This window comes from Pieris napi, chromosome 2 (assembly GCF_905475465.1).
Source record: "Pieris napi chromosome 2, ilPieNapi1.2, whole genome shotgun sequence".
NCBI lineage: Eukaryota > Metazoa > Arthropoda > Insecta > Lepidoptera > Pieridae > Pieris > Pieris napi.
The window spans coordinates 633,342-658,036 of record NC_062235.1 but is presented as its reverse complement, the minus strand read 5'-3'; the positions used below and the strand labels follow the sequence as shown (position 1 = coordinate 658,036).

Genomic DNA, 24,695 nt, shown 5'->3' with positions numbered 1-24,695 from the left:
TAATATATTTGATAAAGACAAATAGAAGTAAAATATTACATTTCTATTTTGATTTAAATTAGTCAAATAAAGTTTGCAGTTTATTGACATGTATTCTCTACGGACGAAGGATCTAGGATCTGCTATATCCAAGATTATAAATAAAACAAAGTATTTTAAATAACAGTTTCCGATTTAATTGGATCCGGGGATGTCAAAACTGTAAAGGCACTTAAGGAGTCGGTTTGTGCCTGGTACAGGACGTCATTTATAAGTTTCTCAGCCAAAATTCTTGTGTTAGCGGGAAGAGCGCGAAGCTTTGCTGCGACGTTGATTCCTGAAAGACAAAGAAAATATCGTGCAAAATTTCTAAAATCATTAATAAAATCTAAAATCTTAGTCATGGCATTGTCAATGATAATATCGGCATCATATGCTAATATAAACTTGAAATAAACACATCAACCGATCAACTTCAAAACTTCCAACTGTCAAATTTTCAATCATACTTAACCATAGATAATATTACGTTTAGCTGTCAGTTGCGTTTTGTTTTACAATTTTTAACAAATAAACGACTAGACTAATGTTTTTTACTGATAGCTTTTTCTTTTTCTGTTTGTTGCGTTTTGCTATACCACGTTTTATGTCACGTCCCACGGAAACAGGATAAAAGTCCTATGTCCGTCTCCTGGTTCTTAGTTACCCCACCAATTTTCAGCGAAATCGGTTCAGCCGTTCTCGAGTTATAAATAGTGTAACTAACACGACTTTCTTTTATTTATATAGGTATAGATAATAATCAGTCAAGTCTGTAAATGTCTCCTAGACATTACTAAATCTGTTTTATAAATTTTTCGTACCAGACAAGTAAGTCACAACCGGGTATCCAGATGAGTTTGTACAAAAAATTCTTAAAAAGATTATTAAAAAAAAATACAATAATTCCATATCTAGAAACGAGCAACTTTACAATTCAATTGGCAATATCCGATAATGTTATTCCATCGTCCTGAAAATTCCGAAAGAAAATATTGAATTATCTTATCATACTTGAATGGCTTCCGAACGAGAGAAGGATTTGAAGAATTTATTTGCCATAAAATACTAACGAAACTTTATTTTTTATTTTTTTATGTAATAGGAAACTACGCAAGTTTCAAAGGGAATATGACTTAGTACGATAGAGCTGTAAAAATTTTTTTTTTTTAATATCTAAGGTGTCATAGGCATATATATAATATATTGCTGCTTAGTCTGTATGTATTGACTATATTTACTGTAATATAATGCGATTTCCGTCTCCGTATAATGCGGTATTTCCCCGCTAAAGCGTGTATAGTGAAATTTATACATATTTGTCAAGTCCAGTTGTGTTATAAAATTAAACAAAATAATTTTTGTAAATTCGTGTTCCTAGTTTTTGAATTATTAAAAAAAAGGATTGACGCGTACAATGCGATTTTCTAAAACGTGGTCCGGGTCTACCGCGTTAAAGGTGTGATTACTATGGATATCTGTTACACATTTGAAGTGTAAAATAATAATCCACCCATCTAAAACGTTTATTGAATTTCCGATAAAACTATTATATAGTACAAAAAATTATTTCATTTCGTACTTTGGTCACACAATGCGTACAGGCGACGAGAACCTAGAAAAGCTCATTGTAATTGGCAAGACAGAAGGCATAGGATCGCGTGGACCTTGAGGAGAGACCTGGAGATATACTGATTAAGCCAGACTCGTCATCCTCAAAGTTATACACTGCTGTAAAAGTAGCGCAGGCAAAATTATTCACGCCAGATCTTACTATACAGATAACCACGATACTACGTCATGATAGTAGTATCTCCAGAGAGATATTTAAAAAAATCAAAATAGGCTGGCAACGCACTTGCGAGCCCCCTGGCAAAGTGTGTATGAGCGGCGGTATCGCTTAACATCAGTTAAGCCACCTGCCCGTTTGGTCCCTCTTACATAAAAAAACCATTTATTAAAAATATATTACCTATTGCGTCATATTCATCCTTTAGTTCTCCCCCACGTATTTTCTTATCGTAAATATCCTGGTAATAATTCTGTGGGGTCTGTTCTTCGATAATGGAATCCGATGTGTAGTTCGGATATACAATTGGTGATTCTTCATAATTATCAGATGTTATGACTTCCGGACTTTCTTTTATCACTTCACTTTCCTGAAAATAGTATATTTTCTTATGTAACGAAAGGCTATCAAAGCCAAAGTCAAATAATTTATTTCACATAGGCCTATTAAAAAGGCACTTTTGAAAGTCAAAATTACAAGTTAAAAGTATTTAAAAAGAATAACATGTTGCCCCATTTCTTCTTCCTTCCCTGCATATGGAGCAGAATGGATAAGAAAGTCCATAGTTACTCTTTTAAAATAGTTTTTACATATTGTGTATATGTCATCGGAATATAACGAGAGACAAATTGTATTATTTTACGCCCACATTTTCGCTTATATGTGAAGACCATGTACCTAGAACGGCAAAAAACTTCCATACTAAAATAAAATAGACGCATGGTGTTATAAAAAACAATGCAGCAGATAACTAAATTCTTATGTTGATACATGGTGCTCACATATTCACAAATATTGCAACTATAGATTATATTTATTATATATTATATTATATATATAAATATGTTTGGCAATTGTGCAATTGGCTTTCAAGCCATTCTTCGACAGTATCGACATATAAGTTAGCATTATATGTTTTTATATTATTTATAATATGATGTATTTAGTATTATATATTATATATTTTATTTATCGTATTAGCGTAGTACTGTAAGGATAGTGCATGTACTTTTGTGAATAAATAAATAAAAATAAATGTTGAATTACACACTAAATGCCTCTATCCACGTATCTGGTCTTATAGAAATACTTTTCTATTAATATTGCTACATTCGAACCACGCCTTGAGGCTAGTATAAAAATACAATTTGCTGGGAAACATTGCTATGCTCGTAGAATAACGATTGTCCATTTCAGTGATTCCATAAGGCAACGTGACCGAAATAAATCCCGATTCTCATATGTGAATCCAATCTCTTTGTACTAATTATTTAGGCACTTTAGGCGTTTATCTCTAACGTTTATTTAATACTGAAAATGCTTGCACGTTTTAAAAGGTTTATTAAATTTTAAGAACATAAGTTAGTCGTATTAAGGATTCGATTCCTGAAACTCGTACGTTTGAATTCTTTGTTGTTTTTAAATGTTTTTGCAAATAAAACTTACATGTCCAATGAAGACCGATTAGAAACCTATGTTTCACAAATCATGATGTTTAATAAATTTCTATGGGGTTAAAGAGCAAGCATGTACCATGCAATAATGTGGTGGACATTATTGCATGGTACACCATTACCGAGTGATCAAAATATGTAGGAAAAAATTTGAAGCTGTTAATTGTAATTGTTGTCAAAATGGGTTAAATACTCTCGCACGCAATAAAGCCATAACCATGCCTTTAGGAATTTAATCACCTCCTATATTCGAAAAATAATCAATTGTAACTTACGTTAATAAATAAATCTTTATTTCCTAACAGTATTAAAAGACATTCTTCTAACATTTCAAGTTTAGTTTATCATTAATCCTTTCCCGTGGAAAGCTGTAATGGATTATCGCATAATAATAATTTCCTAAGGGACGTTGCGAACACGAAAATGATACCTCAACCTCGAAGCCTACATACTTTATAGAGAAGCGAAAATACATTTTCTTGTATATCTGTTTTGTTCTTTAGAAATTCAGGCCGCCGCAGATTCAGTAGTTCGTTTTCATATTGTTTATTTCAGATTTAGGTAGCATTTTCGGGCGATATCGTCTAGCTATATCCGACATTTTACAAATTTTGTAGTTTTATGAAAAACAGCTTTTTGTAAGATTACTTATTTATTTAATTATAAGTAATGACTAAAAAATAAATTAAAAAAAACAAATTATCAAAGAATGTTGCCAAGAGCAGTGTTGGCCTAGTGCTTCATCGTGCAACTCTCAACCCTGAGATCTTTCAATGTGCTCATTTAACACTCGCTGAGACGGTAAAGGAAAACATCAGGAGGAAACCTGCTTGCCTTAGACCCAAAAAGTCGACGGCGTGTGTCAGGCACAGTTGACAAAATTTCTGTATCTGTTTCATGATCATTTAATGATCATGAAACAGATACAGAAATCTGAGACCTAAAAAGGTTGTAGCGCCAATGTTTTTTTTAAACAATGTTGCCTACTACCGAACGAACTTTGTTTATCACAATAATTGGTTATCACTTCTAAAATAAGTGGATTAGTGTCTGACAAATAGCGTAACATCTATAATATATTGCACGAATTGGATTTGTGTTGATCCATAGCAATAAGAACTTTTAACTTTGCATTTCCAAATTCTTCCTTTGTCTGCCAGATTTTTAAATTAAATATAAGAAAATACCTCCAGTCGCTGCTTCTTATTAAAAAGCTATTGTTTTTTCACGCTTTTTTATGTATGACAGAGATGTCTATTTAATTTTAAGTTATGTAAAAGATCAGTCTGATGGTTTTAGTACTGACTACTTACTAAGACTACTACGAGAATTCAAACCCAGAGTGAGTGATAACAGATTAACAAATTAGTTAGACGGTTGTTCTTTCGTAGTATGTAGTTTTTAGAAAATAATTTCTTTTGTGTGATGACATTGCGTCTAGATTTACTTAGGATATGAAACGGAACAACCGCCATTTGTATTGTTCTTATCCAACAATGCTTATTTTTTTTTAGATCGAAACTGGCGGTACTGAACAACCGCCATGCCTACTTCCTACTTGTGGACAATGGTTCAGTGGGGAGATATGGAGCTGAGATCGTATTAAGGCGAAAACTAGAAAAGTACATCGCTGCACAAAAACTTCATCCGTGTAAGTATTTTTATATTTTGTGCCATTATCCGTAAGTATTAAACCCTATATAAATAGATATTAAAGTATTTTATCTAATTAATATTAGATAAAATAGCAGTGTTGGCCTAGTGCTTTTTAAATGCCGCCGATTACGGCGGCATTTAAAATCACAGAGGTTCAGTAATTCCTAATAGCGATAGCGATTGTTCCAATGATTTTGTACCACGCGATTCCAAGGTTCCGACAGCTACCAATAATGAAAAAACAATATCGATGTTGCACGCTAAAACTGTCAGTCTTGGTACCTACAAAATGTTTAAGAAATTTTGATGTAAGAACGCATTGCTATACTTACCGATTGCCATTGCACCTTTTTGTTCTCTGTATCTTCGAATACGAAAGATAACAGGTTATAATACCAAAGACATGGCTCGTACACTTCATTCGGGTTCTGTGCGTGACGTAAGCTATACTGCACCTTAAGATATTCCCGTCGTACGCACGATCGCAAACTCTCAATTTTCCTACACACATGCACTCTTGTTGCTTTTGCGTCGTATTCGTTGACCAACTTCGTCAAGCGAGAAATAGCTTCGTCTCTTTTCTTCTTCTGTTTGTACTCGGGACTGCGACGGTCCCATAGACACGGCGATTCTTTATACATACGCAGAAATTGTTTTAGTAGATTCCTAGAGAATATTAAGTTACTTCGCTTTTCGTCCGACATTTTGTTTTGCGTTCGTCAAGCCGCGCGACGCGCGGGTCACTGCTCGTTTGGTTCGGCCTTGCTTAGGGCTCCCCGCCCCCTCCCATGCTTCTCCTCGACACACGCTCGATCCGTACAATTTGCTTGATACAACGTGCGGTTACTATTATTCCGTACAAAATAATTCAGAAAACAAATACTTTAAGTTTTAAGTGATCAAATTTTATAATCAAACAATAACAAATTTAGCAAATTTAATTAATGAAAATATAGATAATCTTCCATCATTAACAATTTTCCTAATTAATGTCAATTTGTGTATTGCGCTCTTAATGAGATTTAAGTTAAAATTAAGTTGTTTTACTGTTTGCTACTGTTTTTTTTTATTTGCTAGTTTGAAATTTTTACGTTCTTGTATATACAATATATAGCTTTTAATTTTTTTAAATAAAATAGTATTATTAAATGATTGTACGTTAAAATAAGCTAGGTTTCCCAAACGTACAAATAAACCGTATTATTTGTGTCGAATTTAGTGGTGTGAAATATTTGCTCACATTAAATACATTATATCGTTTCTATTTCAAACGTAGATAAATTTAAGCGAAACTGTTTCTAGTATTCATACAAGCTGGGATATAAAATAAATACTTTATTTACGTTATCTGTAATTTATACATGTTTCATGAAATTGAGCTTGGATTTTGGCGAAATTATTTTCATATTTACTCACAGAATTCGTATTAACATAAAGAAATATCGTCCATATTTACATTCATCAATGAATTGTAGACTGTTTAATACCCGCGACATCGTTTACGTGAATTTCGGTTTTAAAGCAGGTTGCGTTATATATATTAGACTCCTTATATATAACTTAATAATCCTTACAACTTTTTTGTTAGAATTTTTTTAATTATTCAATATAGATTTGATTGATTTGATTAACAAATACAGCCTTCGAGAGCGATACTAACGTATAATATTATAATTATAACGTTTATTTTCGATAAAAATTTTATCGTACGCTTTGTCTTTACCCTCAAAATAGGTTTCAGTTTCGTTTAACTCTTTATATACACATGTCATACAATTTATGTTCAGCTAAGCACTCTCTTGAGGTCGGATAACAGGAAAAGAGTAATTCATTCAGTCCTATTCTTTATTATAATTACTCTGTCTAGAATGTGTATTCAGTCAGAAAATTATATTTCTATATAATTAAGCAATTTCTATATTAATACGGCTTTCATTGTCATCCCTTGTCCCTTAAGATTTCCTTTAAAGGGGCATAAAGATCCAATTTCAAGGGTGACAATAGTAAACAAAAGCTCCTGGTGGACATCATCCCGTCTTAACGGCTATAAAGGGGATTTGACCATTGTGGCGATGAGAAATTCTTACGGAACACTGAATTTCACTGATGCTTTCGACTATTTTATGGTTCAATGGCTCTATATTAACTAAATATTGTATAGTGTAATTGTTTTAAGTTGTGAAGCGAAGGTGCCTGATAGTTAAAATTAAACCAAGCAATTAAACTATAAACAACCCAACGCAAATGACAGGAAACACTACAGTCAAGTAAGCTCGCGTGTGGTAAAAGACGAACTATTTTTGACAGTTCTGAGTTTGACTTTAAGGGTCGTACTGCGTCGACAGTGCCACATACTTTTCTTGTCCGGTAAGAGCGTCGCTGTCATGGATATTAGTATTGCCAGTAATCAAAAAAATAACTATTATAAGGGGAATAATTTATTGAAATGTCTTATTAAAACAATGTATACTAGTATCTAGATAATACAGTTCTAGGCTTAAAATGTGACACAACTTTAGGAACAACTGATATGATAGGTACTACCTGTACTATTATATAATATCTTTTAAGATACCTAGCAATCAGAACCGTTCGATAATTGAAACTTTGCCATTGTAATAAATAATGCAAGGAATAAAAATAAATACTTTTTATTATATCTTGGTAGATAATTAAATTATTTATTGTACGCACCAAAATGGCGACAGTACTATCGATTTTTGCCGGCCAAGAAAAGTATGTGGCACTGTAGTCAAACAAATACAACCTGTTAAAACATTATTTCAAGAGAAATTGCAAAAATAATTTGATTTTGCAACACTGAGCGTGAGCGGTGAAGCAACTAGAACGCCAAGTTGAACAGCCTGCAATTAGCGATCACAGCTCACACCAACTTTAGTAAAATCATTAAACAACAGATTAAAAATATCTTAAAGAAGGACTTTAAAATGTGTGTTTTTGTATCGCTAATTTATAAGTCAATAAATTGCACAGAAATATGGTCGATCAAATGGTAAAGAAGGAAAATATTCTTAAAAGCAAAAAAAATACTTTGTAGAAATGCATTCTCTGCTAGCAAAAGTTGTGGGGGCAATGTGGGAACGCCTCTACTAGTCAAAATTTTGCATTTAAGTGTTCCCCCCGAAGCTAAAATTTTTATTCTGTAAAATAAAACTGATTTCACTCAAAATTAAATGAAATGAATGACGCCCGTCCCTAAGTTCGTAAGTTTGATCCCCGGCTGTGCAATAATGGAATTTCCTTATATGTACGCATTTAACATACGCTCGAACGGTGCAGGAAAAAACATCGTTAGAGAACCGGCTTGCCTTAAACCAAAAAGTCGACGGCATGCGTCAGGCACAGAAGGCATTCTACTCGTCTATTAGACAAATGATCATGAAACCGATACAGAATCCGACCCAGACCTAGAAACGTAGCGCCACTGATTTATTTTGTATTAAAAATACGCTTTCACATACGAGGTATCTTTATAATACTTATATAATATTATAATAAAGGTATTAAATTTTGTGGTGGCCATTAAAAAGAAAGGTTTACAGTAGTAGTAAAAAAACATTTATTCATTAACACCCCTATAAAACACCATAGATAAAATTTGAACACACCTTTACCTTCGACATAAAAAATGCAATTTTATGGCTTTTTTACGATAAAACGAAAATCTTCAAGACATAAAATTGATTGCGCGGATAGTGTTCAACGCCTGTACATATAGATTGATGTTTTTTTTTTTTTCACAGTAATTTTAATAACTTTGCATTGTCTGTACATTTGAACTAATTCTTATTCTACTTGTTCTTGAACTGATGTCTTGTAGACAGCTCCAATTTTTAGTATTCTACTGCATCTAAAAATAATGATTCAGTATCTTTTTAGACATTTAAGTTGCCATTTTGCATGGGACATCTTAATTTATCGTTTTTTTCTTGCTCCTTTGGCGTTTAGTAGAGATATGGAGTCTCTACATCTTCTACCGCATTTATCAGAGAGTGTTCAGAGAAGTTGTTAGGATTAATACCAGCAGCTGGATTTCACCTCGACGTCTGTCGCACCACCACAGTTTATCACATTGATCATTAGGGAAACATATTAATCGTTTAATAATGGACGGAAGTCAAATCTCCATAGCTGAGTTTCACTGTTGTTTATATACCTAATTTATCATTAGAGACTTAGACTCTGAGTACGGCTGATAATTAAATAAAAATATTTAGTTAATTTATTTATTAACGTTGGAGATTGGAGATTAAATGGAATGGAATTCGGAATACACTTGGGGGATGTAAAATTGGCCGAGATTTTTGGCCGAAAATGTTTAAATTACCGCATAATTCTAATTGAATTTTATAATGACATTCCTAATTAGATCATATACGAAGTAAATTGCGTTGAATTGTTTAAAGAAATATTAGTATTGATGTTGTAGGTTAACCTTTCCGGATTTTGCGTTCGATTCCTGAGGAAAGCAATAATTTCGAATTGTTAAGCACAAAAGCCGAAGTACTCCCTTTTATTAATTAATCAAACGGATCCGAATATAGACCGTCCCATCCGCTATCGTGAGTTAACGCTACTTCGTATGGTCATAACATAATAGTTATTTTATGAAATAGTTTAAATCGTCAGATATTAAATGGAAAACACTGGAAGAAAAAGATAGTCCACATTTGTATATACATATGTATAATTATTAAGAAGATACAGTTTATAACTGAAATGTGTATGTACTAAATTTGAATATTTTTGAGGCCAATAAAAAATCTTCACATACATATAATCAGGTACTTAAATAATTAGATTTTGGCAAAAGGCCGGCAACGCTATTGCGAGCCCTCTGGCAATGTGAGTGCCCAAAGGCGGTATCACTTAACATCAAATGAACCTCCTGCCCGTTTTCATCTTAATTTTAAAAAAAGAAGGTTTGGTACAAATACCTATCATTTTTCTTCTGCCTCGTAATTAGTTATTACTTATAAATATTAATTGTGACTCAGTCAACTCTGGATTAGCTTTTACATTTTTGTTTATACATAATATTGTTTTAGATTTTACTTTATTTTAGTTATAAGTAGTGTTATATGCTATTTTAAGTTTGAGTTATTGTTAATTATTTATGTACTTCACTCTGTAGGTGTTTCTTTTTATGGTTCCATAGGGTTGCCTGGAAGAAATCGCTTGTTAGTGATAAGGCCGCCCGTTGCCTTACAACTTATGTAACCTGTTTTTTTTTGTATAAGATAACGAAGTGTAAATAAATAAAATCATGTTAATTCAGGCTAACTATTAACCAACAAAGAAAACAATAAAACAACATATATTAAACATAAATATATATATCACATAACATTACATCAACATGTTTTAAGTGCTTTTCACCACTCCTGGCCAGCGAGCTGCCACAAGTTGTTGGATAACGTTATGAAACTATGATTTTCATTAAAACCATATTAACCGCATCTTTTGCCACAAAGTTCCTGCAATATTCCGCTTTATAAACTCGAATCAAAGACAATATTCTATTTTATTGTTCCAGATACCCATTCGTCTACTCCAGTCGTGTGTTTAGTAATAGAAGGTGGAACAAACACAGTGCGCGCTGTGCTCGAATACGTCACTGACACACCACCAGTTCCTGTTGTGGTGTGCGATGGAAGTGGGCGAGCTGCTGACCTCATAGCATTCGTGCACAAGTGAGTACCACTTGATCAGTGCCTGCTTAGTATGGAAATGCATAATCAGGAAATTATCAGGTAGAACGTGTGCCCCATGTACGATATAATATTTCAGTTTCACCTTGAAATGAAAAGTGTTCAGAGGAGTTGTTCGGGTTATCCTGCAGCTAATGCTTGGCCTAGTGGCTTCAGCGTGCGACTCTCATACCTCGTCGTAAGTTCGATCCCCGGCTGTGCACCAATGGACTTTCTTTCTATGTGCGCATTTAACATTTGCTCGAACAGCGAAGGAAAACATCGTGAGGAAACCGACATGTTTTAGACCCAAAAAGTCGACAGCGTGTGTTAGGCACTGAAGGCTGATCACCTACTTGCCTATTAGATTTAAAAATGATCATGAAACAGATTCAGAAATCTGAGGGCAAGATTTAAAGGGGTAAGCCACTGATTTATTTTATTTTTAATACCTGCAGCTAAATTTCATCATCGGTCGGCAGAATACGAAATTCCAACCATCACTTCGACGTCCGTCGTTTCATAACTGAACGTTTTTATGGCAGTTTTTGCCGCGTACCACCACTATGCACCTGCCCACTGAACATTTTCCGAACCAATTCGACTTAGGGTCCTTTATAAAAGAGCGTACCAATTCCTTCGTTTCTTTGTGGAATTGTATCTGTATGCATTAAAAGCTCCAATTACCTTTACGTTATTGAAAATTATAATGTCATTGAAAAGTAATTTTTTTGTGAAATCTATGTGTTGCATTTCAAGCTTTCTAGTTTCAAGGCGATGTATAAAATTGAAAGATTCTTTGCAAAAATAGGATATATATAGATGATAATTTAACCTAGCTTGTAAATACAAAGAAAAGAACAATAAAGACAATAACTAACCTTAAAATATAAAAACTAAAATATATTATTAAAAGGAGTCCCTTTAGGCAAGGTTCCGAAGATACTGGCAGCGTTCCCCCTTTGAATAGCTAGACTAATTCTTTGTCCAAGGTAGCTGCCAGCTCTTCGGTCTCCTGTGATGTCAACAATTTTTATATTTTCTTAAAAAGCCTTAAATATATATAGATTTGCAGAAAGTCATAATACGCAGATGAATCGTGGGTATCAGCTAGTTCATAAAGTAATTTTCCGACTGAATCTTCAACAAAAACTGATTTAAAGGTGAAATGAGTCTTTTGTCTTCAGCTTCAATGGCTACAGACAAAAGAAACTTATTACAACCATCTTTTATCGGAAGTTAATAACGGGAATGTTTCAGGAACAGAGGAATTTGGATATTCAAGATTTTTTATTATTTACTCCTTTATTACATATGTAAAAATGGATTGTTTTCCGTATTATAATTGTAAATCATAAAAAAGAATCACTTTAAAATAGACATATTAAACTGGCTTCGATCGCACGTAACAACGATTTTTGTAAATAACTTTTTATCTGTATTTAGGGGTAAAAATCATCTGCCAAATTGGCAACTTTCCAACCTCCGCGCGTTAAGCAAACAGTTTTGTATATAGGTTTTTATGTGTGTAAATTTTGGAGACAATTGTGTCTAGAAGCGGATATTAAGCTTTCGATAAATTTATTTTTATTACTTTACTAGCTGGCCTGGCGAACATCGTTCTGCTATTCGGGACACCGGTCTAGCTAGTAAGATAAAAAAAGAAAGTTGATAATACAACAAATACATTATGTTTGACATAAATAAAAATTTACCTTCCCGGAACCCCTCCACTAACACTTGAACTTTATGATATGGTATTAAAGTTCAAATTGCCTTTAAATATTATTACGAATATTTTGTATGGGAATATAGAAAAGTGTTGTTTTAGACTTTTTCACTCATTTTTTTTTAATTTTTCTCTCCGTAAGAATCCTCGTACTTCAAGGAATATTATAAAAAAAGTATCAGACAAATCGGTCAAGCCGTTTTCATGTTATGTCGTGACAACGGAAAACGGGTTTCATTTTTTTAATATAGACACGGGTTAATAAAAATATTAATAGTAAGTTGCGGGCGATTCCGGCTTGACTGTACAGTGGGCATTCCAAACACCAAAAATTTTTCCACAGGTATGGACCGTATGGTCATATAAATAAAAGTAAATACTCTAAAGTTTAGCTGTCTCTTGCTCAGCAAAGCTCAGCCAATGTTTCATCTAAATAGTGATGGTGAGGCAGGTTTATAGTCCGTTCTCTAAGCACAACGTTAGAGAATCAGTTAGTTGCAAAAATAAAAAGAAGCAAGAACTTAAATGGTGTTAAAAAAATATATTTAACACATTAAATAGTAATAAACAATACTCAAACAATCAGGCGACCACTAGATAGATTCAAGAAATAAATATAGGCGAAGTTACTCAGAGATAACGTAGCATCTTATGGTCTTAAGCCCGGGATAGAATGCCGTGCGAACCCCAAGAAGGCAAAATTTGCGCAAACAAAGTACTAGTTGTTTAATTCTTCTAAACCTAAAATCGTAATTATGACGAATTTTTGAAAGTCTATATTTAATAATATAAATTTATAAAATAACATATTTTATTACTTACATACACAAATACTTTTTCTATTTCGTATTACAAGAACATTTAACTGATTAAAATTATGTTTTAGTTACCATAATGTGATTACATAACAAATAATTTATGTCGGAAATATCCTATCCTACCTGTAAAGGCAAAGTACCTACGCCTTGATGTGTCGTGTCAGATCCTATCACACTAGCTCTTTGTCGGTATACCCATTTAACTTTGTGTACCAAGTTAAAGTTACTACACAATTTTGCTCCCACACGTCTTCAGAGAATATAGAAGGAGCGTAAATAACGCCTGACTGCGATTAACTTCAGACTTGTATAATCCTACTGCGTCAGAGTAGAACTTGGCGGTTAGGTTTAACCATAGTTTAAAGCTCGGATTATCAGAGGTCCGACAGATATAAGGCCAGATGTAGCTCATGCGATCTTGTGTTCCTTCATAGATCTCAAATAGCTATGCTATAATATATTAAGTTTCACGATATCGAAAGAAAACACACTATAAAAATATAATATAATTTTATACCTTAATATGATATACCTTTAGCTAGCTTACAAATAATCATGTGTATTTATTCTTTATGTTAAAAATAATATAACAGTAATCTCCCAAATAACGCGTGTTCGTTATAACGCGATTACCTTCCTCAATATAACGCGCTATTTCCCCACTAAAATGCGAATATTTCTCAAGTTATATTTCTGTAGTGTGAAATTTATAATGATTTGACAAGTTCAAAATTAGTTTTGCGTACCTTTTCACCTGTTTCATTTGTGTTAGAAAATTAAACTAAATTATAATAAATAAATTCGGTTTTGATAAAAAAACGCCTCTACGAAAACGCGATTTCCTATAACGCAATCCGGGTCTACTGGGATTATAATGTCATTGAAAAGTTAAGCGGGATTACTATGTACATATATTTAAAGATAAAAAACCGTACAACATCTTAGTAAGGGACTAGCGTTAAATATATTTATATTTTATTTAATTATCATAGTATATGTAAGACGGAACTCATGTTTTAAAACTCTTTTATCTTCCTTTACTATGTTAATATGGAACAAAGAATATACTGCAACGTTTTAAACTGGAACGCGAATATGGCTGGCATAATAAGTTTGCATTTTTGTTAAAATTTTTAAAAACCGCATCATATTTTAACTCCAGTTTCGTGGAGTATTTAATGATATTATGTCTAGAACTGAAAGGTGTGTGCTACTTTAAAATATTTATTATTTACCTGAAACAGATCGCTTATAAGATAGCATAGCCTAATTTTTACTGATTTTATACAATAAAGTGTCGTCAAATTACACGATTCTAAAAATTAAGGATTGTTAATATATTATGTTGAAAAAAACCAAGCGAAACGCTCATCCTTTCAATCTTTTCCTTCTTCTCCTTTCCGGAATGTAATTATTATTATGTAATAGGAGGCAAACGGGCAGGAGGCTCATCTGATGTTATAAGTGATACCGCCGCCCAAAGACACTCATTGCCAGGAGGCTCGCAAGTGCGTTGCAGGCCTTTGTAAGAATTGGTACGCTCTTTTCTTGAAGTCGGTAATACTTCAGTGGGCAGCTGGTTCCACATAGTGACCACCACTAATCACTTCGCGCGGCGAAAACTACCTTAAGAAACAATCAATTGTGGAACGACGGACGTCGAGGTGATACTGATGGCATTTTGTATTCTGCTTTGATGTCCGATTATGAAACTCAGCTCCAGGTATTAGTCCGAACAACTCCTCTGAACACTCTCCATGGTAATTGCGGTAGAAGATGCACATCTCTACGCAAGCCAAGGGATCAAGCCGCACGGAAAGTGACTGGGCATATAACTCGACTGTTATAATTATGTAATTTAATTTAAATTTGATATCTATTTGATAGTTTTCAGCAGTTTTTGAAAGTCTTATAAATATCTTTAAAATTTCTAAAAACCAAAGATATAATCTATTTGGAATGTGTCAAAGCGACACCTCGGGTACAAGAATCAACCATAATTATTCTATTATATGGTGCCAAACTTTCATTTTATTTTAGGTATGCATCAGAAACGGGGGAACAGACTGTCCTGGAGTCGATGCGTGATTACCTCATAAGCACCATACAGAAGACGTTCGAAGTGGGCTTGCAGCAAGCGGAGTGCTTGTACAGCGAACTACTTCAGTGTACGAGAAAGAAGAATCTGGTAACTTATTTTCTACTTGATTATTCCAATAATTCATAGAACTAGGCCTAACTCAGTGAGTCCACAGCCTGTAGGCGCAAACAAGTTCTACCTAAAGTTCTAAAATTAATTAAATTCAATACATTCAACATTGTACAACAGCCGTCAGTCCAAGGTACATACAGATACTTCTTGATGTATATTTTACTTATGGAAAAGATGTAAGGTCCTCATACATATTTTTACATTTGAGGATAAATAAGTACGAGTAAAGACATGTTCCCTCCTGCAGAGATTAAAACATCTATGTACAAAGGGTTTATTGTATGATCCAGATTGCATTGAAGTACATAGATAAATCTATTTGAATCTCACAACAGCGATAGCACTAGAACTTCTAAAGATACGACTGAATTTAATTTTTATTGCAAAGCTCATAAGGTATACATTTTCGTGCACCTGTATTGTGCTGACTCCTAACTTTGTTGAGCTAATATGAACGTTAACTCCTTCAAATAGAGTTAAATTTTAATTGACGTCGTTTTCGCCGACGTTGCAATCCAAGTTAAATTAGGAGAATCGAAAACAGGTCATCTTTTTCCATTAAATAATCCTAGCAACCCTCTTTCATACGTTTTTACGGTAATTGACAGTTCCATTAGGGGCCGTCCGTTCGTTGAACATTCCTGTCACAGGGAATACTGTGGGTTAACCGTGGCTTTGAACCACGTTAGGTTTAACCACGGGAATGAAGCGTGCACTTCAAGGTCTTCCTGCGACGAACACACCCGACATGTACCTTAGAAAGAACCCTAATGACATAATATATCGCCAACGCCTAATTTTGATCTAGTCCTCTCAATATGTGGTAGCCTCACAGGCACAGAGGCATGGTGTTTAACGGCTTTTGAATAAGAGATTTTAGGTTAGTAATTTCGATTTGTATATCTTTCAAGGTTTATAAACATTAAATCTAAATCAATAAAGGTTTTAATTTTCAATTTTATCAACTACACATGCTCTATATTTTGTGCGTGCTACATAAAGCAATAACTGAACGGAACACAATCTCGATTCAGTAATCATTGCGGTTGTAAACAATGTTCTCGTATTGAACGCTTTCGGGAACGATTCGAAAACTAGGAATAAAAAACTAGTGCGGTTCCTGGCAGCATTAATTTAATTTCTGCACTTTCATTCTGGTTTTAGGTTTAAAACCTCTGTTGATCATTCAACATTAAAAAAATTGTAAAAATTGCCCGTTTATATTCTTTAACTAGATACCAGCCCGCGTGGATCTCGTGTTTGGCCAGTTTATTTATGACCTTTTCTATTGTCATTATTATATTAATTAATTTACTTTAAACCATACTATTGGTATATCTATTTGTGGAAACCGTAAAAGATTCGTTCTCCATTAAATAATATAAGGTACGTAGTAAGGAAGTTTTTTAAATAAATAAATTTGAAAACTACTTATTTCTATAACACAGTTGAAATGAAAAAAATTGCGTCTTTTTAAATTCTCCCTGTAGAACGTCGCCTTCATAAATCGAATTAAATATTGCGCTGGTCTGGTGATTGCAGAACTTTAAAGAAATTCTCTATAAAATTCAATGCCTCTATAAAAGCATTTTGCTAATTCAATTGAACGGTTAATCCTGACTTTTCAAGTGTCGTGTTTTTAGGTGATTTAGTTTTTTATTTTAATCCGTCTCTCTCTCTCTTTAATCGGCAGCTCATATCTGAGCGTCGTGGTCAGTAACGAAGCATCTAGAGCGGACTATCTGTTTCCACCGGTTTCTGTCGAGCGTCTCTCTTATGACAGTGTACAGATTTAAGGACGATGAGAACCTTGATCTATCTGGTTGGTGATCTTTTGCCTTTTTGTTACCAACCACGATCAGTTTTTCCAAGTTCTCATCGCCTCTGCGCTTTGTATGGCCGAAATAAGATACAATTTGCTGTCGGCATATGGCAGTGGAGTCCGTGTGCGGTGTTGCGTCAGGTTCGATGTATTGTTTAATCCGATAAACCATTATTAATTGATTGTTTTATTAACAAATTCTTTTTAATGTAGCTTACTCATGACGTAAAATATATATTGAATCATTCATTAATATAGGATTTGTACACAATACGCAATTACAATTGAATTAGTATCCCATACTAAAATATAACATTTAGGGTCAAACATTAAATTTATACAACAATCATTAAATTAATTTTTATATCATCTTGAGTTTACGGACCACAATGTTATGATTATAGACGTCTTAATGACAAATGAAGATGGAAGAAATATACAGAAAAGAAGAGAAAGTACTACAACAGCTGCAGCATTCCGAATTTATTTTAATAACATTTTGTTTTCAGATCACGGTCTTCCGTATCCAAGAACGCGCAGAAGGTGGCGAAGTCCAGGAGCTAGATCAGGTGATATTGACGGCATTGTTCAGAGCTCAACATCTGTCGCCAAGTGAGCAGCTGTCTCTTGCTCTTACTTGGAATCGAGTGGATATTGCAAGATCCGAGATCTTCGTGTACGGACAGGAATGGCCTCGAGGTGGGTTTCTTTATTTTAAACTCGAGTTCAATTCAGTTGTGATTTTATTACCATGATATTATACAACTAAAATTTCTTAGTTGTTGTTAATCGTTGCAAATTAAACTAATATTAAAGAGAAAATAAAAAAAAATAACATCAGTTTTCTACCTCTACTGCTTATTGGTACTAAAAGTTACGTTTTAAATAATCATTGCACTTGTCGCTTTTTTCCATTCATTATCCGTAATTATTAATTATTCGAATAAATAATATTTCTGTTAACTATATTTTCAAAATGTATCTTTTCCGGATTAATTTTTATCATCACAATTGTACAATAATAATCATCATAATAATAAAATATGTGTCGCATCTATATATTACATATTTATATTATATTATTATGTATTTATATTATATAGCTATCACTATCGTGATCCCACATTTGGATTTAATTTAAAAATAAATCATTGCACATGTCCGATGCAGCGCCGATCAGAGAGCAACTGAACTCAACGATCAATTCAATGCAATGACATTGACTTTGACACATTGACAATTATTAATAATTGACAATTGACAACCTGTAAGATGTCTGTGATATTAGCGTTTTAAATAATTATCTATAAAAATATTAGCCTACGGTGGAGAAGTATCCCTATTACCTATGTATTACACTTTATAATATTGTGTTACAAATAGTTGCCCGTATATTGAATTAATTAAAAACATCAAAGGTCCGCTGATTGCGAGTAATTCCTACAGCATATTATATATTTTCAACTGATCATTAGCAATTGTATATTACATTTATTATAAGGCTCTCTAATATTATATAAAAGAGGAGTTCAAGAAAGATCTACACTCGTAGCCAATTAGTCTATAGCTCCGGGCATTTGCCAATATTTGTAGTACGATTATTAAATATTTCGATTTTAATAAAGTTGACCATTTTACCGCAAATACCGCAATAATTAATAGATTTTGCAATATGTATATTGTATATATTTAGTCATTAGAAATACTATCACAAATCTTATCAAAAGGCAGAGTTCTACAAAACGTGTATTGGTACTTGATATATCTAAAACAAAAAAAAACAAACCAGTGGCGCTACAACCTCTTGAGGTCTGGGTCTCATATTTCTGTGTCTGTTTATCAATCTAATAGGCAAGTATCAACTTTCTCTGCTTGACACACGCCGTTCGAGGGAATGTTGTAATGCGCACATAGAAAGTCTATTGGTAATCCCGGGGATCGAACCTACGAACTCAAGGATGAGAGTCGCACACTGACGCCACTAGGCCAACACTGCTCTATATATCACAAATAAAAAAAGTCATAAATATTCATCAAATGATCGTTTATTAAAATATAACAATCAAATTTGGTTTGGTCCCTGTGGCAGTGTACCTTTAACACTGGCAGCATTTCCTCGCTATATTGGGATACTTATTCGTTGAGCAAGGAAAGCACCAGCTCTGGGGTCACCGGTACTATCTACCAGGCGCCTAACTTAAATCTTTAATTAGCGCCTGTGCACTTGAACCTCACAGCCCAAGAGTCTCTTTATCTATATTATTTAGAACATTATTAAAAGTTCAAGAATTGCCAAATTAAATTGCCTCAGCCGTCCCATTTTGAGTAAATGAAAGCTTTTCAAATAGTAGCCACGATCAATTTGAATAAACAAGTACTTGAAATGGTGCTTTGTAAAATCCTTTGTATATTATTCTGTTTTCAATATTCCGTGACTGAAATAACCTTCAAAGGGTAGATTTTTATGGTTCAACGACCGCGTTCGGGTAATTTTTAATAAAACTTCGCTAGAGATTTATTCGGTCAAAATAATCGAATACATTCGAAATTTACGTACGTACATACGTAGTGCTTACTGTGAGCACACTATACTGGATAATATTATTATTTTAATTTTAAATTAGTTCCTGTTTCTGCCTGATTATTATGTTCGGTTTAATACCTGCAGCTGAGTGTCATCATCGGACGTCGACGTAGAATACGAAATTCCACCCTTTTCACCTCAACGTCCGTCGTTCCACATCATAGCGTTTTTTAAGTCAATTGTTGCCGGGCTCCACCACTATGTGGAAGCTGCTGTCCTCTGAAGTGTTTCAAGTAAATCTAATCTATCAAGTAAATTGTATTATTCTTATTTTATTAGGATTTTAACTCGATGTACACACATTTATACTTGTTTTATACACGGTTATGATGCATAAATTCTCCAAATTAATAATAAAATTATAATTAGTGCATATATTATCCTTTCCCGCAGTATGAACTCAGCTAAAATAGGTAATTTATATTTTGAAAATGACTACATTAACGCTTTGTTGTGCGACTTTGCTAACGTTTTATATACTGGCTAATAAACTAAAATAATTTACATTTTGTATGGCTATTTAATGGATCTGGAATTAATTAATAAAAGCCCCAAGTGTTTTCACAAATAGTCTTTTGGTTGAAGTAGTGTAATCTTAGTCCGTTATCAATACTATAATTTTAAATAAGAAAAATAAAATTATTGTTATTTATCATAAGAATGCTACCTTAAAATTGCTATATTTCTTTTTTAAATTGTTCAAAAACTTCTAGTTTGGTAATAGTCTGTTATTAGAATGCGTTAATTCACGAGCTACAGTTTCGTAGGCCCTTGCTACCGTTCGTAGCAGTGGCCTACGAAATGTTAAGAAAGAATACTTTAAAAAAAGGAGAGAAATTTCAAAATATAAATTCCTTCCAAAAGCGATATCAGGTGTCACAAGTTAATTATCAGTCTGGTTGAACTATTTATCAACTTTCAAGCCAACCAGTCTCCAGACTCATATTGAGTTAATATAATGAAGAGCAATAAACCTCAGGTGGTTTGAATGGAGACAAAGGGTGTAAAATATAAAAGCTTATCAGAATATTAACGAATTGCTTTTGTCTGACTCCTATAAAACTTGGAAACAGAACTTAATGAATTTTGCAATTTATAAATTTATCTAAGGGTGTTTGACTCCTCCATTGTAGTATTTAAATAGTAGGTAGTAAGAAACGAAATATATAGTCGAACCAATGTAAATTATAGTTCATATCAGTATGTATATATTTGTAGTTCGTACATATGTTTTAATTGCTTTGTTTTGTTTCATTCTTTATGTATATTTATCTAAGTAACTGTATATCTTATGTAGTACTGCACTTCCTTCTGCTCACCTTAAATTTTTTTTCCCACAGTGTTTGAATGAAACTGCCAGATGTCCCCATTTTATTTAACTATTTTAATTGTACTGTTTTTCATGCAACGAAATCTATATAAATATATCTTAGATATTTGTATGATGTTACGTAAGCGAAGGTTTTATAGAAATATAACGTTGAGTTCTTATTTTCCTAATTGCGCACTTAAATCGCCATGTACTTGTCAGTAAATTTTTGCTTCAATTAGCAAAATTTTAGTAATTAAGGTAAAACAATGGTTACGACGTAATTCGTCTACGCCGGAAATAGTCACGATCTTAGGATTTTACGTCCGTAGAATCATGTTCTTTTGTGTAGGTTAGTATTTTTTCCAACATTAGATTATTAGAATCACGTTATTATTTCTCATATTGTAATTCTATGAAAAAACTTCCACGAAGTAATAGCTAAAACCGTAAATTAAACTGTCCTTCTATTTTGTTCTAGAATTTTTTTTAAAACGTGACAAGCCGACCAAAACAACGATATTTTGTTCACGCAAAACGTTTGACTATCGTTTCATAAAAATACTGATTTATGATATATCTAGTAAAATAAATAAATCAGTGGCGCTACAACCTCTTTAGGTCTGTTTAATCGGTTAATCTGTTTCATGATCATTTTTAAATCTAATAGGCAAGTAGGTGATCAGCCTCCTGCCTGACACACGCCGTCGACTTTTTGTGTCTGAGATACATATCTCAGATAGTGAGTATCTCAGATCGTGAGGAAACCGACATCGGTTTCCTCACGATGTTTTCCTTTACCGTTCGAGCAAATGTTAGGAGCAAGGTGCACAGCCGGGGATCGAACCTACGACCTAAGGTATGAGAGTCGCACGCTCAAGCCACTAGGCCAACACTGCTCTATATCTAGTATATAGCCGACTATATACTATACTACCTACTACTTTTAGACCAGACACAACGTTATCGGTAAGAAGGAGTGGCAGGCAGTGGGAATGACTCAGGTCTCCCAGGACTCTTTAGTCGTATCACGTAAATAATTTTTAATTCTCAGGTAACCTTGATTTTATTCAAAGAAACATTTTAAATAGTCATATAATTTTAGGTGCACTTGACGAAGCCATGATGCAGGCGCTTGAACACGACAGGTTAGATTTCGTGAAGTTGCTTCTGGAGAATGGAGTGTCGATGAGGAAATTCCTGACAATTCCACGTTTAGAAGAGCTTTATAACACTAAAAGTGGGCCCAGTAATACTCTGCAGTATATTCTGAGGGATGTGAGACCCCATTTGCCCAGAGGATATGTGTACACTCTTCATGATATTGGGCTAGTCATCAACAAACTCATGGGAGGAGCTTACAGGTGAGAGATTAACTATATATTTCTATTAGCGTTTCCGGTTTGCACAAATATATGTATTCATTTTTGTATATGATAATTATCAAACGTGTTTAAAACGTAATACCAAATAGGTGTCTTTTGCTAAGATGGTTCAGGTTTCTATTTTTCTAAATATAATTTACTAGTAGACTTGGCCAAGCGTTGCTGTGGATAAGATTTTTGTTATATTACATAGTAGTAAACTATTCAAGAGAAACGGCAGGAGAACATCAGTCATGGGGACCACCATGCTTTTTTGGTGGTTATGCCATTAAATTGTAGCTTATGTGAAACGTTGGTATTTATTTTGATAAGGATCAATACCTAGGTATGAAAAAGAGCCTTTTCTAGCGGTGGTATTTTAATAAAAAAAAAATAATAAAAGGACGCTTATTGTGACGTAACTAAAAAAGATAGGGACGTGCTGTCGCGATATTTTTTATAGATAGTGATGTGTCCTGAAAAAAATGTTATACATCATTTTGTTCTATCATTAATAGTTTTCGCAGCGCACGAGATTGAAGGAAGTTTTTTGTTTATTTTTTTACACCTTGGTTTAGATTATTCAAGTTAGTAAGCACCCCTAATTTTTTTTGAAAATGAAACATAGCCTATCTCACTCGGGAATAGTGTAGCTTGCCAACGGAGAAATAATTTTTGAAATCGGTCCAGTAGTTTCGGAGCCTATTCATTTCAAACAAACAAAAAATCAAACCTTTCCTCTTTATAATATTAGTATAGATAATGTAAAAATGACGTAAAATTTATGAAATAAAACATAATATAGTTGTAAATTAATATCAGAAAATGAACTTTTTTAAAAAAAATAGCTACAGATGAGCAATTGGATCCTGTACTAGATCCTGTATTATGTATAATCAGGTTCGGTAGAAACAGCAATTTATGATTAATGGCTATTCGGTGATAAAAATCTGTAGACCATACCTTGTCATACGTAAATTTGTCTATCAATACCACAACGTCGTGAAACAAAAAAACTGAAAAATATTAAATAAATGGACAAGCTACTCGGCTGGCCATTTTTTTACCTACAGACAGCAAACTAAGTAAACATTTTGACTTTGACTATTGATTCAAGAAAAATTCAAATTTGAGCAAAGTATTTAATATTTATTTTATACACTTTTGTAACAATAAAAGTTGCCCTATCCGAAACAGAGATCGATTTTCATTGAAATCTGTTGTAGTCAGCAAGCATTAAGCCTGATTCACGCTACACCGTGTCTCGACCGGGCCGTGCCCCGGCCGGGGCACGGTCTAACATTATTGATATACTTTTGTATGAAGTAATTCATGCCTGACCGTGGCTCGGCCGGGGCACGGCCGGGGCACGGCCGGGGCACGGCGTTGTAATGTCGGTGGGTATTGTTTCCCGGCTCCGGCACGGTCCGGCCCCGGCACGTCGTAACATGAACGTAGGCGCCCGGGCACCCAACGTCAAATCTTAGTGAGGTTGAATTTTTTCTATGTACGATAAATATGGCTTTTGAAATCTTGTAATTTTTTTGGTTAGATCTGGTTTTAATTTTTCAAGTAAATGAATAAAGCATTCTTTAGATATTCTAAAATAACCATAAAACTTGCTCTCGTCGTATATTAATTCTTTGTAAAGTAAAGAAAATTCCCCTTCTGCTTCTCGCTTTCTCCAGGTTGGATGTACACCCGATCTTCTTTTAGTACTTTCGCTTCGTTTTTCTAATACTTCGTCATTGATGGCAATTGCAATAGCTGCCAATTCAAATTGTGAAAATTGCATAATTACTTAAGCGTCAAGTCTATCGACAGATGAAATCACTAGCTGACAAAAACAGATATAGTGGTGCAAGCACGTACGTGCGTACACCCAAACAGCCCGGTGTAACATGAATCAATGTCCAGGACGGCGCACGGTGGCCGTGTCCCGGCCGAGGCCCGGCCCGGTCGCGACACGGTGTAGCGTGAATCAGCCTTTACAGTAAATTGAATGAGTTCAGTGTTATTTTTTGTGACGGAATTTTCATGAGCCCCTGGCGTTGATAGATAGCTTCCTCTTCCGAATGCTATGTTGATAAAAGCCATATATTTTTTAATACAATGGTAATTTTTATATATTGCTATACCTCTGTTTAATTTTAGAATCAGTTATAGATAGGTATATATAAATATAGTAATCCATTTTAATACAACTGGATTTAATGACCAATATAATTT

General features: G+C 33.8%; 2 protein-coding genes across 15 annotated transcripts in view; one reads left to right on the top strand and one right to left on the bottom strand.

Moving 5' to 3' along the window:
* The window catches only part of LOC125056004 (transient receptor potential cation channel trpm), a 182,158-nt gene that overhangs the window by 127,106 nt on the left and 30,357 nt on the right, over positions 1-24,695 (top strand). For all 13 annotated transcript variants that reach the window (XM_047658880.1, XM_047658821.1, XM_047658837.1 and 10 more), the window contains 5 exons: positions 4,776-4,912; positions 10,475-10,631; positions 15,216-15,363; positions 17,719-17,908; positions 22,208-22,466. In XM_047658880.1, the coding sequence (XP_047514836.1) occupies positions 4,776-4,912; positions 10,475-10,631; positions 15,216-15,363; positions 17,719-17,908; positions 22,208-22,466 (891 nt within the window). The remainder of the gene's footprint in view (positions 1-4,775; positions 4,913-10,474; positions 10,632-15,215; positions 15,364-17,718; positions 17,909-22,207; positions 22,467-24,695) is intronic.
* Positions 154-5,676, bottom strand: LOC125056065. 2 transcript variants are annotated; one of them, XM_047658935.1, is made up of 3 exons: positions 5,250-5,674; positions 1,991-2,177; positions 154-316 (listed from the first exon to the last, which is right to left on the bottom strand). In XM_047658935.1, the coding sequence occupies exons 1-3, from the start codon at positions 5,619-5,621 to the stop codon at positions 156-158; spliced, it is 720 nt and encodes a 239-aa protein (XP_047514891.1). In that variant the 5' UTR covers positions 5,622-5,674; the 3' UTR covers positions 154-155. The 2 variants fall into 2 exon arrangements, with proteins under 2 accessions (XP_047514891.1, XP_047514902.1); XM_047658946.1 differs by lacking the exon at positions 154-316 and adding an exon at positions 1,595-1,749 and having other exon boundaries at positions 5,250-5,676.